General features: G+C 33.9%; 1 protein-coding gene across 1 annotated transcript; it reads right to left on the reverse strand.

Moving 5' to 3' along the window:
* Window positions 1-2,723: 2,723 nt before the first annotated feature.
* Window positions 2,724-16,558, reverse strand: LOC143193669 (uncharacterized). The gene is made up of 10 exons (XM_076399991.1): window positions 15,958-16,558; window positions 10,096-10,921; window positions 6,787-9,949; window positions 6,545-6,701; window positions 5,658-5,857; window positions 3,797-4,015; window positions 3,538-3,640; window positions 3,174-3,479; window positions 3,002-3,118; window positions 2,724-2,950 (listed from the first exon to the last, which is right to left on the reverse strand). The coding sequence occupies exons 1-10, from the start codon at window positions 16,556-16,558 to the stop codon at window positions 2,724-2,726; spliced, it is 5,919 nt and encodes a 1,972-aa protein (XP_076256106.1).
* Window positions 16,559-17,873: the final 1,315 nt, after the last annotated feature.

A 17,873-nucleotide genomic window follows, 5' to 3' on the forward strand; every position in this document is an offset into this window, starting at 1 on the left:
CCCACTTAATCGGTATCTTCTTTTTTATGTTGTTTTTCAGGAGTTGAGCGGCGCTTGGATTCTGGAGGCGCTGGGTATAAATCTTCGATAAAAATTAATCATCCCCAGAAATTGTCTTAATCCTCCCGATTTTTCTGGCCGTCCGAACTCCCGAGTAGCAACCAGCTTTTCTATTTCAATTTTTACTAAGGTTGACGATGTCCTCCTCTGTTGTTGATGCCACGAGGATGTCGTCGATGTAGGCATAGCAAAAATCAAGTCCCAAAAGTACCTCGTCGATGAACCGTTGAAAAGTCTGTGCTATATTTCGCAGACTGAAACCCATGACAGTAATTTCATTCAATCCGAAAGGAATTGTAATGGTGTACAGGGTATTGTATTGTGTTGCTTTACATGGTATCGATCTAGGATGGTGCGTGCGTTGAGCGCTCTGTGATGGCTGCAAGGACGCCATTCGTCGCCTTTTTTTGGGACCATGTTTTGGGGACCTTTGCATTCCGCGAAGGCTTTTTCTGTTACTTCATCCCACTTGATCGGCGTCTTCCGTTTTATGTTGTTCTTCAGTAGTTCGTTGAGCGGTGCTTGGGTTCTGGCTGCTCTGGGTATAAATCTTCGATAAAAATGAATCATCCCCAGAAATTGTCTTAGCCCTCTCGCCGTTTCTGGCCGCCCAAACTCCCAAATAGCAACCACCTTGTCTGGGAGCGGCTCAGTTCCTTTTTCTGAGACCCGATATCCGAGAAAGTGAACTTCGGTTAGTCCAAAACAGCATTTACTAGGATTGACCACCATGCCATATTTCTGCACACGCTCGAACATAGCTTGAAGATATTAACGATTTTCCTCCTCTGTTGTTGATGCCACCAGGATGTCGTCGATGTAGGCATGGGAAAAATCAAGTCCCAAAAGTACCTCGTCGATGAACCGTTGAAAAGTCTGTGCTGCATTTCGCAGACCGAAACCCATGACTGTGAATTCATACAACCCGAAAGGAGTTGTAATAGCGGTTTTCGGGACATCTTCGGATGCCACCGGTATTTGATGGTATACTCTGACTAGGTCGATGGTTGAAAATACCTTCTTCCCGTGGAGTGTCTCTGTAAAGTCTTCAATGTTCAGGGTATCGGTCTGGAATGGTGCGTGGGTTGACAGCTCTGTAATCTCCGCAAGGACGCTATTCGTCGGTCTTTTTGGGGACCATGTGTACGGAGAAAACCAGCTACTTTGAGGCGGGCGGCACAATCCTAGATTCAACATGGTCTCGAATTCCCTCTTGGCGTCTCTTAGTTGGTCTGGAGCCAAGGCGTCGTGGTTTTGCAGCTACTGAAGGTCCGGGTGTCGTATTTATATGGTGTACCGTCGCGTGTTTTACGGGAGCCGTTTTACATTCTCCATCGGGTCTAGTGATTTCCGGGAACTTCTGCAGGGTGTCGTGATATCACGAACTGTTGTTTGAGTTTTATACTCGTGATATTTTCGTACTGCGGTTGTCTCCCGTTGACACTCATGCGCGTATCCACCAATTTCCTGTTTCGCAGATCAACTAAGAGGTCGTAATGAACCATAAAATCAACCGCGATAACAGGCCGCGACACATCCGCAATAACGAAATTCCATGGAAAATCGCACCGTAAACCGAGGTTTAAAGTCATTGTCTTAAAGCCATACATCGCTATGATACTGCCGTTCGCCGCAGTCGGATCGTAGTTCTTTTTTTTTCGATGTCCGTTCACCAATCGCCGAGGAAACATGCACAAATCCGCTCCTGTAATCACCAGGAATTCCTGGTTGCTGTTACGGTCTTTGGCGGACAGGCGGCGTGTGATTTGATAGCCGTCACTTGCCGCCATTAGTGACCGCCCGGCTGGTTTCTCGCATTCGTGCTTGGGCTTCTATCGTAACGGCACCTCGGTCTGCACCTCCGTGCTCTCTAATTGTAATTATACCAGCACAAATCATCGTAGAGCTCGAAACCGCAAGTACGTGATCGGTCGCGACTTGAAGAGCGCGATGACGATCGGCCACGACTCGACGAGCGCAACTATGACCGGTTACGGAAAGACGCGCGTTGGTGCTCTGCTACCTCTGCTACCCTGAACTTTGTCTTGTAGCCCGTGAATCTGCAGCCTCAACCGCGCGAACTCATCCGCCAATTGGCTCTCTGAATTATTTGTCGATACCATACCGCCTGCTGGCCGCCACGGGCCTATAGAGTCTTTAATGTTGTCCGCTATTTCCGCCAGGTCTTCCAGCTTGCTGCTCCTTTGCTGCGCCGCGATACCAGCTCGGGTAATGGAGTCTAATGATTATCAAATAAACGGCAATATCGTCCATGTATACCATGCAATTTTTGCGTCCTTTGGAATGTGGCAGGCGCGTTTTTTAGCCCAAACGACATTCTTTTAAACATTATCTGAATTTCTTTAGGGGTTTTTGGAGTTGCCTCCTTCTTCTGGATTCAAATGGTCGTCTCTTATTGTTATTTTTAATTCCACACTCAGCCTTTTAATGTGATTTTTTGTATTGTTTTCCATTTCTATGCTGTATGTTTCGTAGCAGGTTTTATCGAAACTTTTCATACCAGGTAGCATTGCTCTTTTGTTGTACGTGGTGGTGAACGTACGCGTGGTGCGATTGGCGATATCGATTGAGTATAGTCCTTCCTTAACCTTATCTAAAGTTGTCGGGTACTCAATGTTTTCATCAATATATGCGAGGGCAATTCACGTTGATTCCTCAGGAAGAGTTGTATTAAACTCTATTCTTCTTATCGTTCTCGGTGGTATTTCTATCCTGTAGTCTTCAAAATTTTCCCTGAAATAGAATTGTATGTACATATTCTCGTTGACTAAGGTGTAGTTCCTGATTTTTATATTTAATTTTAATTTCTCCAAGTCCTTCATGCCTATTATACCATCGAAGTACTCATGGAATGCATATAGGGTGAATTCTAGAGGTTATTTAATATTATAATGTTTTAGTAGTGGTACTGTAAGTCTGCTTGTTGCTTTCCTAGTTCCAGCGCATGTTTTTAGTTTTGTAACTTTTCGTTCGATGAGATCTGGAAAATATTTTTCAGCTACCGACGGTCTCAAAATTGAAGAATGGGATCCTGCGTCTATTAACAGTTTTAATTTATATTTAGATATTTCAATGAATGGTAGCTTGTTTACTTCTAGTGTTTAGTTGATAAGTGGGTATATTTAATTTTTGCGAGGCTTCTTCTTGAATATTTATTCTCTGTTGATTCTGAGCGTAGTCACATTCGTCATTTTCTTCTACGAGGTTTTGTTGCAGATATTCGTCATAATAATCGAAATTTTCTGCCACATCTGAATCTTCATCGTAATTTAAATCTGATGTTTCTTGACTCAGAATGTTATGATTCTGTGTGTCTCTTCTCAATGATATGATGCTTTCTCCGCACATTGGTTGGGGGTACTGTCTTGTCTTTTTTACATTTGATAGTGGTTTCTGGTCTAAAATTGAACCTTTGATTTTGTTGAAAGGCTCTATAATTCTGCTGCTGCGGTATACGGTTTGCTTGATTTGATGTTTGTAATTTTTCCAAGTTGCTTTGTCTGTATATTGTTCTGGTTGGCGAGAATTTCGTAGTTTGTAATAATTTGCAGGGCGCTATCTACAGTGGATTCTGGACTATTAATAATGTTTTTAACTCATCTGACAGGTGGGATAATAGATTTTGTGTCGCTGTTAATTCATTTTGTCCTATTAAAATCTGTTTGACTTCTGCGTTCTGAATTTTAACCCTTATTTTAGTATTTATTTTATTAACTAGGGCTTTTAGTTTATGTATGTAATCTAAGTTTGATTCGTTCTTTGTATTAGTTGTAAGTATCAATTGTTGTTGTAGATTAGTCCTTGTGATCGGGTCACTGAACTTCATTCTTAAGCCTTCTTTAATTTCATCCCATGATCTTAAGTCAGGCCTTGTCAACGGAAAGTCTTCCACTGTTGATATAATCTTTGATTTTATAGCTAACATCACATATTCCTATTCATATGTTGCAATGTCTATTTGACTTTACTAATGTGTACACTGGCTAGCCACATAACTCGCACTTCATTTTTCACTCACGTATTATTTTTCGCACTAATTTTTGACCAAAAATACTATAAAAAAATAGGCAGTAGCATAATGTATATCTGTTTGGTAGAGTTTAATTAAGTTTGAAACTCAGAATGTCTTTAAAAAAAACAAACTTTATTTCAAAAATAATAATGAAGAGGTTTACAACAATTGTTACAATACAATACAATGATTAAGACTACAATAAGCGAGACTTAACTACACTGATATGCACAATACAGAGGAATAGGCGGGACTGAAATCTAGGCATTCTGCCTTTACATTTATAGTAAAATTATGATGTGTTAGCTATTCTTAAGTCTAAAGGTTAGTAAGTTGTTTGGGTGGACATAAATGACCATATAACTCCTCCCTCCTTAAGTATGAGAGAATGGGGTGGCATTCTCGAGTGGGTCTAGTTTTATGCTCATTTTTACATCGTCCTTTTTTATATATTTAAAGTACATATATATTCCTAAGGCTACAAATACAATACATATAATAATTATAGTTAAAATTGAAATTCCTTCTCCTACATTAAAAGAATGGAGAGGATGAATTGATAGGGAATCAACAGCTTTTATATCATTATGCAAAGTTTCTAAATTTATTGATTTTAATTTTACAGGTTTATTTTGTTGGAATAAACCAGTATTAATTTTTATGGATGGCAATTTAAGCCGTAGATTAATTACATTGATTTTTTGGGATTCGTAATGTTCATTTTTAACATTAACCTTACATGTTTTTGGGAAAATAATTGAAGGTTCTTTGACTATTTCAATAGAATTTTGTTTCGGACAAAATAATGATATTCTTTCTTCAAGTGCTGGTATAATTATGATGGAGTTATCTTGCAGTTGTCTTACACTAGTTTGATTATATAATATGGGTATCATGGGACAATGATCGAATTCAGCATTAATAGTTTGGACTATACATTTTTCATCTTTATTCAAGTTAAATTTTGAGCATAATATTATTTCTTCGATTTTAATGCAATTTTCTCGGGTATTAAAATAATCATTCTTATTTAATAAAAGGAAAGGATTTTTAATAGATACAATATGATTTTGAATCGGTATAGCAAAAAGGTGGTATAATGTATATGGTATGTCCGAGATTAGCGGGATCGCAACATGGAATATGATTAAACTATTTTTTTATTAGAACGTCAGCGTGTGCTGTTTCATAATATTTGATTATGTTATCGAATGGGATTCGCGCCTTGGGATTTATCTGTATGATAATTTTATTTAGGTCTGTGATTTTTATTATGCTGTGATGTAGGGTATCGGTCTCAGCAAAGTTGATTGCGGTTTGTATATTGTTACATAAATCTGATATGATACGCAAATTACTTTCTATATTGTCCATTGTTAGGATAAAGCGTGTAGTAAGCGTTGTCATTGACATCGTTACAGAAAGATTACCCATCATAGTTTGTGAATTATTTTTGATTTGTCTTAGGTTTCTATGTTGTATTGTTCATACATGTAGGTTATAAAGAAGAGGATTGTTTATAGGGATTTTATCTGGAAGTGATTGGTTAATTAAATCTTTTAACGTCTTTTGGATGTCGTTGATTAGTAAACTTAGTTTTGATAAATTTTGGATTGAGATTTTTCGTGGGTAGCCTATGGGGAGTTTGAATTAATTGTTCTGTGCCTTCTGGTATTTCGGGGTCGTTTTCTCGATTTTTATTTAATTTTGCTAAAGTGGTTGCTTTTCTTGCATTTAATTTAGAGTGTATATGTTCGTTCAGTTCTTTGAAAATATTTGATAAATCAAATATGTAATCTGTCTGCATTTGATTTAGACTTCTATTGAAATTTAATTGGTAATTCAAATTTCCTTTAATTATTTGAAACGGTGTGTAGTCATGCGATGAATGTATACTATTGTTATAGTTTAAGAGGGCAATGTCTACTAATTCTTGGATCGTTTTAGAACGATGCTCGTCCTTTAATGCAACTAAGCTTTCTTTTAATGTGGAATGAAATCGTTCAATTGGTGAGTTTGAATTTGGGTTATAGGGAGTAGTAAAGTGAATTTCTATCTGGTAAAGTTTACATAATTCTTGTAGGAGGTTATTTTTGAAAGAAGTGCCATTGTCGGTGGTAATAATATTTGGAGTGCCATGTTGAGAAAAGAATTTGATTAGATTTTGACATATCTCTATTGAGTTGTCGTTTAGAGGAAAAGCAGAGGCAAATTTGGAAAAGTTATCTATAATCGTTAGGAATTTTTGAGATGATATGGTATATATATCCATGTATATATGTTCAAAGGGTTTAGAACCGATAGGTGTAGGTTTGTAAATTACTTTGTACGGATGTCTTTCGTATTTACTCTTCTGGCATGTTTCACATGTTTTTATATAGTCTATCACATCTCGTTCTAAGCTTGGCCAATAATATGTTTGCTTTATATTTTTTATATTTTCTGTAATACCTCTGTGAGATGTCTTTGTCGTGTGGTATTTTTCGATAATTTCCTTCTGTTTATCAGGGTTGGTTACATCTTCTAATAGAGTGTTTGATATAGTTAATTTGTAAGCATTGTTTTTGAAAGTTTCTGCGAATACTCGAAGAATGAGTGGTTCCAATTCCTTAAATGGGAAGTGTAAACAATATGTATCTGGAGGTAGATAACTGAAAATTTTGAATTTCTTCCGTAGTGGGATTTTCATTTACAAATATAAATGTTCTTTTCTTTTCGTTAAACAAGTTTTGTTTTACCACGTAAGGTTTAATTTTATTTGTCCATTTAAAAACGATTTGGTTTTTGAAAGTGTTGATGCTTTTATTCACATACGGAGCACCAAGGATAGGATTTTCCAAAGAGGTGTGTATCGTATCGGATTCTGAAATATTATCTTGAGCGTTTTCAGGGATATTTGATTCATTGGAGTTTTGCGATTTCTCTTGAATATTTGAATTACTGTAGGGTGGTCTAATTTGTATGTCTGAAATGATTTTGATCTTAGGCTTTTCTTTTATCGATATCATTGGTTCTTCCAAATTACATACAATTATGTCAATGCTTATATTTTTAAATATGTATTCTATCATGGATTTTACTTTTTTCCAATCTAGATGGTCAAGGCCACATCCTAATCTTGGGATGGCTAATTTTCGAATGTGATTTTCTTTTATATGTTCGCTCATAAGGACTAATGTTTTCCATAGAAGTTCGTATGTTGGTTTGTTTTCCGATTTTCGTTTTGTGATTAGATAATATATGTTACGGGATTCTTTTTGATCTGGCCATATAAGTATTTCTCCTTCTTTGGCCTTTTTCTCTAATAGTTCCTTCTGATTTTTATATTTGTGCTTAAATATGCACGCTATTCCTTTATTCATTCGAAGGTCAGCTGCAACACAGTGCGCTAATGAGTAATCTGTTGATTGTTCGAAGAGGTTTCCTTTGATTTCTCGAATTTTTTCTGAGTATTCTATATTCATCCAGTTTTTGTTCCAAATTTCATATTCACTATTATTATTGTTTATCTTTTTTGGTTTCTCAAAGACTGGTATTTGTTCTTGTGTTTCGAAAAAGTGTTTTACTCGATCAAGCCATAGGTATTGATCTTCAGTATTTACATCTGGTCTATCACTTATTTCTGAGATATGAGTTAAAGGAGGTTTGCGTATTTCTACAGGATGTATTTCAATTGAATGTTTAAGAGGAGGACGGGAAAGAGCGTCAGCGTTTAGATTTTGCTTTCCTTTTTTATAATGTATGGTAAAGTCGAATTCTTGGAGTTTCAATCTCCATCGTACTAATTTTGAGTTAGGTTCTTTAATAGAAAATAGCCATTGAAGAGGTTTGTGATCAGTTACTATTGAGAATTTTCTACCGAAAAGATAAGGGCGGAAGTATTTGGTTGCCCAAACTATGGCTAATAGTTCTTTCTCTATAGTGGAGTAATTGCATTCCGTAGTGCTTAAGGTTCGACTAGCGTATGCAATAGGTAAATCGTTTCCAATTGTGCCTTGAGATAATACAGCACCGATAGCAAAGTTCGAAGCATCTGTTGTTAAGATAAAGGGTTTTTGAAAATCTGGGTGTTGAAGAATAGGATCATTCATAAGGATATTCTTACATGTTTCGAATGCTTCTATAAAAGCTCTATCGTGATTAACTTTGGAGTTTTTCTTTAAACATTGTGTGAGAGGTTTTGTGATTTTTGCAAAGTTCTTAATAAATTTTCGATAGTATCCTATTAATCCGAGGAAAGATTTTATTTCTTTAGGAGTTTTCGGGATTTCAAAATTTTTTATTGCGGATACCTTTTTAGGATTTGGTTTAATTCCTTCTGGAGTAATTACATGTCCAAGAAATTCTACTGATTTCTTTAAAAATTCAGATTTGTCTAACTGTATTTTTAGATTATAGGAGGTTAAGCGATCGAAGACTTTTCTTAAAGATTCCAAATGTTCTTGTAGGGAGGTTGAGAAGATAATTATGTCATCCATGTATACTAAACATATTTTTCCTTGTAGACCACGTAATACGTTATCCATTGTACGTTGGAAAGTAGCGGGTGCGTTTTTTAGACCAAATGGCATTCGTAAATATTCGTAATGACCATGTTCTACGTTAAAAGCAGTTTTTTGAATTGATTCTGGGTCCATTTCGATCTGGTGAAAACCGCTAGCAAGATCTAAAGTTGTAAAATATTGTGCTCGTCCTAACTTATCGAGAATGTCGGAAATGTTCGGGATGGGGTATCGATCGTCTATGGTCTTTTCGTTAAGTTTTCTGTAATCAATTACCAAGCGCCATTTTCTTTGTCCTGATGCGTCTAGTTTTTTGGGCACTATCCATACGGGAGAACTCCAAGGTGAGCTCGATGGTTGTATAATTTTATTATCAAGCATTTCTGCGATTTGTTTTTCTATTTCGTTCTTATGGACATAGGGATATCTATATGTCTTAGCATGCACTGGAATTTCGTCAGTGGTTTTGATCTTATGTTTTACTTCGTTCGTGAATGTCAGTTTATCTCCAGTTTTATGTAAAACGTGACGGTACTTTTGTAATAATTTGAATAGACTGTTTTGTTCTTCGTGGTTTAAATGGGAATGTCTAATTAGTTCCTTTAAATTTAATTTGTCGCTAATTTCGTTTGATTTATAATAATTATTATTAGTTCCAATATCAAAGTTATAAATTTCAAAGTTGTTTACATTAAATGGACTCATTTGGGGATGTTCTGTTATCGAGTAACTAATCATTTGATGTTTATTAGTTGAATTTTTAATATCTACGCAGAAAGAGTTATTTTTAATTGTTACGATAGTGGGTTGAATGGTTAGTTGGTCAGTTTTATATTCATGGATATACCAAGAAGATTCTTCAGGAAGATCGGTGAACAATCTTGTGTTTTTTATTGTATTAGGAGGAATTTCTACAATGAATGTACTGAAGTCTTCGCGAAAATAGAATGGTATTCTGAGATAGTCATTATATAATAGGTTTTCTTCTAGATTAATGTTTAGATTTAATCTTTTGAGGTCTTTGATTCCTAATATTCCATCAAAGTAATCATGGAAAGAATATAATACGAAATTTACTGATTGGGATATTCCAAAACTAAGAAATAGAGGAATTCTAGCTTTTGAAAATGCTTTTTGACTGCCTGTACAAGTGTGGAATGTTGTTATATGAGGTTTGATTGTTTCTGGGAAATAATGTTCGGCTATAGAAGGTCTAAGCAGAGAGGCATGAGAACCTGTGTCAATTAATAATTTTAAATCTAAATTTGGGATATAGATATAAGGAAGTTGGTTGACTTGAAAGGTATTTAATTGGAGACATGATTTTCCGAAGCTTGTGAACAAAAATTTTCGTTATCTTCTAATTCTGGGAGAAAGTTTACGTAATAATTTTGTTCTTCTTCATTTGGATATAAAAATTCTGGATTTTGGTCATCATAAGGGAAAGGATAATCATTAGGTTGATCATTCATTTCAGAGTCGTTTGATTCTGAGGATGACTCTGGTAAGTTTCTTTCGACGTGAGTTAATTCTTCTATCTTAAATCTTTGTTGACCTGGAGGGTATTGATTTTTGAAATGATTTTGATTGGTATTGAAATGTTGTGGTTTGTTTCGATATTGATGTTGAATGTTTGATTGTTGGGGTTGTCGTGGAGTTATACTAACGCCTGACATGGGTTTTGGATATTGACTTTTAACGTGAGGAGTTTGAGTTTTTTGGAAGTTTTTGCCAAATGTTGCATAGGCTGGGGGAAAATATGTTTTAACCGGTTGTGGTCTAATGGGTATTGGTTGACTAGGGAATTGATTTTTTGGATATGTTGTCATATTTTGTTTAAGGAACAAGTTATGTTTTAAATTAATGTTTTGACTTTTTGACTCAAAATTCTGTGTAAAATTATTCTTAAATCTGTCTTGACTTGATAATATTTCATAATTAGTAATAATATCAATCGCGGAATCTAAATTTTGCGGATTTTGTACGATCAATAAAGTTCTTAACTCGTTCGATATATTAGCAAGTAAATTTTGTGTAGCTGTTAATTCGTTTTGTTTGATTAAGATGTTTCGTGCTTCTAAGTTTTGTACTTCTGTACAAATCTTAGTATTAATTTGGGTATTAATGGATTTCAATCTTTGAATATAATCTAAGCATGGTTCGTTTTTGTTTCTCACCAAGAAGATGAGCTGTTGTTGTAAGTTACATCTAGTGATTGGGTCACTGAATTTTTGTTGAAGAGCTATTTTAATTTGATCCCAAGAAATTAGATCGGGACGTGTAAGTATGAAATCTTCAGCTTCACCAATTATTTTTGATTTGATTGCTAACAGCACATATTATTGTTGGGATTGATCATTCGTATAATATCGAGCATAAAATGTGTCTATTTGGTTAATAAAGCTATCTAATTTAGATGAAGTTCCGTCGAATGTTTTCAATAACTGAACTGTTGATCTTAATGATTCTGCCATATCGGTATCGAAAAAGTTAATTAGGTGTGAATAAATATTTTCTAAACTTTCGTCGGAGCTTTCTCTGTTTCTGTTTCTAATAGTTGTGTATGTTATTCCCTCTAATTTTTTCGTAAATCTTTTCATACAACTAGTTTATAAAAATAATGAAATAACAATATACATATATGGAATGTACCAATAGGATATAACTTAGCTTGATAAGTTATCCTTGGATTTCCTTTTACAATATTTGTTATATAAAAATAGTATATAAATATCAATGAAATTATATGGAATGCACCAATGGGATACAACTTTTATTGAATAAGTTGTCCTTGGATTTCCTTTTTTACAATAATTGTTATATAAATCGTATATAAATATCAAGATTTTCAATTCAATAATTATTATTCTTCTTGTTTCTTAATTAATCAGGATTATACCAATAAGTGACTTACAGTAATGTATTCGTCTCTGGATTGCTCCTGATGTCGTAATAGTAGAAGCCGTCTGCGAGGAGAATTCACTTCTCGACTGGTCTGCTATACGCCTTGGACACTAGCTACGCCAAGTTGTCCTGGTTCCTTATGCTAACTGCTAATGGTTGGGATTCTTTGTCCAGTTCCAAAGTTCTTCTTAATTGTAGATACAAACGGTGATCACAATTCACAGCGAACTATATGATATTCCGGAAGTATCCTACCGACTGCGCCAATTAAGTTTGAAACTCAGAATGTCTTTAAAAAAAACAAACTTTATTTCAAAAATAATAATGAAGAGGTTTACAACAATTGTTACAATACAATACAATGATTAAGACTACAATAAGCGAGACTTAACTACACTGATATGCACAATACAGAGGAATAGGCGGGACTGAAATCTAGGCATTCTGCCTTTACATTTATAGTAAAATTATGATGTGTTAGCTATTCTTAAGTCTAAAGGTTAGTAAGTTGTTTGGGTGGACATAAATGACCATATAACTGTTTACACATTTTTTGCAAGAGGTTGTTTTTGAATGAAGAAGCGTTATCGATGGCAATAATATTTGTTCCATTGAGTTCCGTGTTGAGAAAATAATTTTATTAAATTTTCTCATACTTTTATTGAGTTGTCATTTAGAGGATAAGCATTTAAAGGAAAGATGTATGAATCTGCTGACTGTTTATACGTGTGCCCTTGATCGTTTGGTCGATCTTATTCTGTTGCCAATTCGCGATAAGAAGAAGAGGCCTGATACCACAATATTTTTGTTAGGGTTATCTAATATACGTACATTTGAATACTCGCAATTCATTAACACAATATCTGTCTTTGTTCTAAGAAAATCTGTATAAGCTTTAACCTCGATTTGATTTATTTGTATCCGCAATAAAGCATCAGTGACTTTATTTGATTTACCGGGAATATGATTTATATCATAATTTTATTCGCTTAGTTTTAAACGCCATCTCGATAACTTAGAATTTGGATCATTTTAACATTTGGAAATTTAACAACCATACCAATAGTATATAATTTGTTATTAATTGAAACATAACTTATGACTTATTAATGAAACTTAACTCGTGTTTATGTTCGTACGGGTACAATTAAGTTTGAAACTCGTAATGTCTTTAAAAAAAACAAACTTTATTTCAAAAATAATAATGAAGAGCTTTACACTTTAACAACAATTGTTACGTTACAATACAAGGATTAAACGAGACTAAAATCTAGGCATTCTGCGTTTACATTTATAGTATAAATATGATGTGTTAGCTTTTCTTAGGTCTAAAGGTTAGTAAAGCATTTCAATGGACATAAATGACCATATAACTCCTCACTCCTTAAGTATGAGAGAATGGGGTAGCATTCTCGAGTGGGTCTAGTTTTATGCTCATTTTTACAGCGTCCTTTTTTATATATTTAAAATACATATATATTCCTAAAACTATAAATACAATACAAATAACTGTTATATTTAAAATTGAGATTCCTTCTCCTACATGGAAAGAGTGGAGAGGATGAATTGATAGGGAATCAACTGCTTTTATGTCATTGTGAAGAGTTTCTAAATTTACTGATTCTAATTTTACGGGTTTGTTTTGTTGGAATAAGTCAGTATTAATTTTTACAGATGGCAATTTGAGCCGTAGATTAATTACATCGATCTTTTGAGATTCATAATGTTCGTTTTTAACATTAACCTTACATTTTTCTGGGAAAATTATTGAAGGTTTTTTGATTATTTCGATAGAATTTTGTTTTGGACAAATAATGATATTCTTTCTTCAGATGCTGGGATAATTATGATGGAATTATCTTGTAGTTGGCTTACGCTGGTTTGATTATAGAATATAGGTATCATAGGACAATGATCAAATTCAGCATTGATAGTCTGGACTATACATTTTTCATCTTTATTTAAATTATTTTTGAGCATAATATTATTTCTTCGATTTTAATACAATTTTCTCAGGTGTTGAAATAATCATTCTTATTTAATAAAAGGAAAGGATTTTTAATAAACATAATATGATTTTGAATCGGTATAGCGAAAATGAAATAATGTATATGGTGTGTTCAAGATTAGAGGAATCGCGACATGGAATATGATTAGACTATTTTTTATTAAAACGTCAGTATGTGCTGTTTCATAATATTTGATTACATTATCAAATGGGATTCGCGCCTTGGGATTTATCTGCATGATAATTCTATTTAGGTCTGTGATTTTTATTATGCTGTGATGTAGGGTACCGGTCTCAGCAATGTTGATTGCAGTTTGTATATTGTTGCATAAATCTGATACGATATGCAAATTGCTCTCCACATTGTCCATTGTTAGGATAAAGCGTGTCGTAAGCGTCGTCATTGACATCGTTACAGAAAGATTACCCATCATAGTATATTATTTTGATTTGTCTTAATTTTTGTTATGGTTTTATCGAAAGATTTAGAAATGTTTTTAAGAACCGTTTGCGTTGCCATGGTGTCGTGTTAAAGTATTTCTTGATTTGTTTGTAATATTTTAATGTAATTATCGTATCTTTCACCATCGCTAGCATCTAGTGTTCCGAATAAATATTTGTCAAAAGTTCCAACTACATTGATAAGTCCTCGTTTATGTCTTTTTGTTAAAGTATAATGTTCCAGAAATTGTTCTCGGACAAGGACTTGATTTAAAAGATTTTTAGTTCTGGTTAACAGAAGTTCCTTAAATGGCGTTGTTATAGTACGGTTAATGTTAAGTAATGTTGTTTTAATTTCTCTTACACAGATTTTTATTTTTGTTAGATTGACATGGTAGTATGCATGGTGATTTCCAGTTACTATAAAGCTGCTTCCTTGAACAATCGGTAATATTGGGTTTGTTAAGGTTTCTATGTTGTATTGTCCATACGTATAAGTTATAAAGAGGAGGATTGTCCATAGGGATTTCATCTGGAAATGATTGATTAATTAACTCTTTTAACGTCTTTCGGATTTCGTTGATTAGTGAACGTAGTTTTGACAAATTTTGGATTAAGATTTTTCATGGGTAGCCTATGGGGAGTTTGAAGTAATTGTTCTGTGCCTTCTGGTATTTCAGGATCGTATTCTCGGTTTTTATTTAATTTCGCTAAAGTGACTGCTTTTCTTGCATTTAATTTAGAATGTATATGTTCATTTAGTTCTTTGAAAATATTGAATAAATCAAATATATAATCTGTTTGCATTTGATTTAGACTTCTGTTAAAATTTAATTGGTAATTTAGATTTCCTTTAATTATTTGAAAGGGTGTGTAGACATGCGATGAATGTATACTATTGTTATAGTTTAAGAGGGCGATGTCTACTAATTCTTGGATTGTTTTAGAGCGATGCTCGTCTTTTAATGCAATTAAACTTTCTTTTAATGTGGAATGAAATCGTTCGATTGGTGAATTTGAATTTGGGTTATAGGGAGTAGTAAAGTGTATTTCTATTTGGTAGAATTTGCACAATTCTTGCAGGAGGTTATTTTTGAAGGAAGAGCCATTGTCAGTGGTAATAATATTTGGAGTGCCATGTTGAGAAAAGAATTTAATTACATTTTGACATATCTCTATCGATTTCTCATTTAGAGGAGAGGCAGAGGCAAATTTAGAAAAATTATCTATAATCTTCAAGAATTTTTGGGATAATATAGTATATATGTCCATGTATATGTGTTCAAAGGGTTTGGATCCTATAGGTGTAGGTTTGTAAATTACTTTATACGTGTGTCTTTCGTATTTACTCTTTTGGCATGTTTCACATGTTTTTATATAATCTATTACATCTCGTTCTAGGCTTGGCCAATAATATCTTTGCTTTATATTTTTTATGTCTTCTGTGATACCTCTTTGAGATGTCTTTGTCGTGTGATATTTTACAATAATTTCCTGATAAACTGATAAACAGAATATCAGTGTTGGTTACATCTTATAGTAGAATGTTTGATATTGTTAATTTGTAAGTATTGTTCTTGAAGGTTTCTGCAAATACTCGAAGAATGAGTGGTTCTATTTCCTTGAATGGAAAGTGTAAACAATATATATCTGGAGGTAAATAACTGATGATTAAGTTTTGAATTTCTTCTGTAGTGGGATTTTCATTTACGAATATAAATATTCTCTTCTTCTCGTTGGACAAATTTTTTTTATTACGTATGGTTTAATATTATTTGTCCATTTAAAAACTATTTGGTTTTTGAAGGTGTTGATGCTCTTATTCACATACGGAGCACCTAGGATAGGATTTTTCAAAGATGTGTGGATCGTATCCGATTCTGAAATATTATCTTGAATGTTTTCAGGGATATTTGATTTATTGGAGTTTTGTGATTTCTCTTGAATATTTGAATTACTGTAGGTACATACAAGTATATCAACTATTATATATTTGAATATGTATTATATCATTGATTTTACTTTTTTCCAATCTAGATGGTCAAGGCCACATCCTAATCTTGGGATGGCTAATTTTCGAATATGATTTTCTTTTATATGATTGCTCATAAGTACTAATATATTCCATAGAAGTTGGTATGTTGGTTTATCTTCTGATTTTTGTTTTGTGATTAAATAATATATGTTACGGAATTCTTTTTGGTCTGGCCATATAAGTATTTCTCCTTCTTTGGCCTTTTTCTTTAATAGTTCATTCTTATTTTTATATTTGTGGTTAAATATGCACGCTATTCCTTTATTCATTCGAAGGTCAGTTGCAACACAGTGCGCTAATGAGTAATCCGTTGATTGTTCGAAAAGGTTTCCTTTAATTTCTCGAATTTTTTCTGAGTATTCTATATTCATCCGTGTTTTGTTCCAAATTTCATATTCTCTATTATTGTTGTTTATCTTTTTTAGTTTCTCAAAGACTGGTATTTGTTCTTGCGTTTCGAAAAAGTGCTTTACTCGGTCAAGCCATAAGTATTGATCTTCAGTATTTACGTCTGGTCTATCACTTATTTCTGAGATATGAGTTAAAAGGGGTTTAGGTATTTCTACAGGGTGCATTTCAATAGAATGTTTAAGGAGGACGGGAAAGAGCGTCAGGGTTTAAATTTTGTTTTCCTTTTTTGTAGTCTGTGGTAAAGTCGAATTCTTGGAGTTTTAATCTCCATCGTACTAGTTTTGAGTTGGGTTCTTTTATGGAAAAGAGCCATTGAAGAGGTTTATGATCAGTTACTATTGAAAATTTTCTACCGAAAAGATAAGGGCGGAAGTACTTGGTTGCCCAAACTATGGCTAGTAGTTCTTTCTCTATGGTTGAATAATTGCATTCCGTTGTGCTTAAAGTTCGACTAGCGTATGCAATGGGTAAATCGCTTCCAATTGTGCCTTGAGATAATACAGCACCAATAGCAAAGTTCGAAGCATCTGTTGTCAGGATGAAGGGTTTTTGAAAGTCTGGGTGTTGAAGTATAGGATCATTCATAAGGATATTCTTACATGTTTCGAATGCTTCTATAAAGGCTCTATCATGATTGACTTTGGAGTTTTTCTTTAGACATTGTGTGAGGGGTTTTGTAATTTTCGCAAAATTCTTAATAAATTTACGATAGTATCATACTAATCCGAGGAAGAATTTTATTTCTTTAGGAGTTTTAGGGATTTCAAATTTTTTTATAGCGGATATCTTTTTAGGATTTGGTTTAATTCCTTAAGGAGTGATTACATGTCCAAGAAATTCTACTGATTTCTTTAAAAATTCAGATTTATCTAACTGTATTTTTAGATTGTAGGAAATTAAGCGATCGAAGACTTTTCTTAAGGATTCCAAATGTTCTTGTAGGGAAGTAGAGAAAATTATTATGTCGTCCATGTAGACTAAACATATCTTTCCTTGCAGCCCACGTAGTACGTTGTCCATTGTAGGGTGGAAAGTAGCAGGTGCGTTTTTTAAACCAAATGGCATTCGTAAATATTCGTAGTGACCGTGTTCTACGTTAAAAGCAGTTTTTTTCTGGATCTGATTGATGATGAAAGACTGATTCTGGATCCATTTCAATCTGATGAAAACCGCTAGCAAGATCTAATGTAAAATATTGTGCTCTTCCGAGTTTATCGAGAATGTCGGAAATGTTCGGGATGGGGTTTCGATCGTCTATGGTTTTTTCATAAATTTTTCTGTAATCGATTACCAAGCGCCATTTTCTGTGTCCTGATGCATCTAGTTTTTTGGGCACTATCCATACGGGAGAACTCCAAGGAGAAGTGAATGGTTGTATAATTTTATTATCAAGCATTTATGCGATTTGTTTTTCGATTTCGTTTTTATGGACATAGAGATATCTGTATGTCAGTCTGTAGCTGTACTGGAATTTCATCA

The sequence above is a fragment of the Rhynchophorus ferrugineus genome, unplaced genomic scaffold (genome assembly GCF_030347505.1).
Source record: "Rhynchophorus ferrugineus isolate W39M unplaced genomic scaffold, kcgeb_rfMv2 rfM3, whole genome shotgun sequence".
NCBI classification, from domain to species: Eukaryota; Metazoa; Arthropoda; class Insecta; order Coleoptera; family Curculionidae; genus Rhynchophorus; species Rhynchophorus ferrugineus.

What these genes read in the sequence shown, in the direction of transcription:
- LOC143193669 (XM_076399991.1), bottom strand. Translation starts at nt 16,558, where the DNA reads ATGCACCCTGTAGAAATACCTAAACCCCTTTTAACTCATATCTCAGAA. An exon ending in GACAAAGACATCTCACAGAG is followed by an intron (nt 5,858 to 6,544) that starts GTATTACAGAAA and finishes ATATTTTCAAAG; the next exon opens with AACTGAACGAACATATACAC. An exon ending in AACATCAAATCAAGCAAACC is followed by an intron (nt 3,480 to 3,537) that starts GTATACCGCAGC and finishes GTTCAATTTTAG; the next exon opens with ACCAGAAACCACTATCAAAT.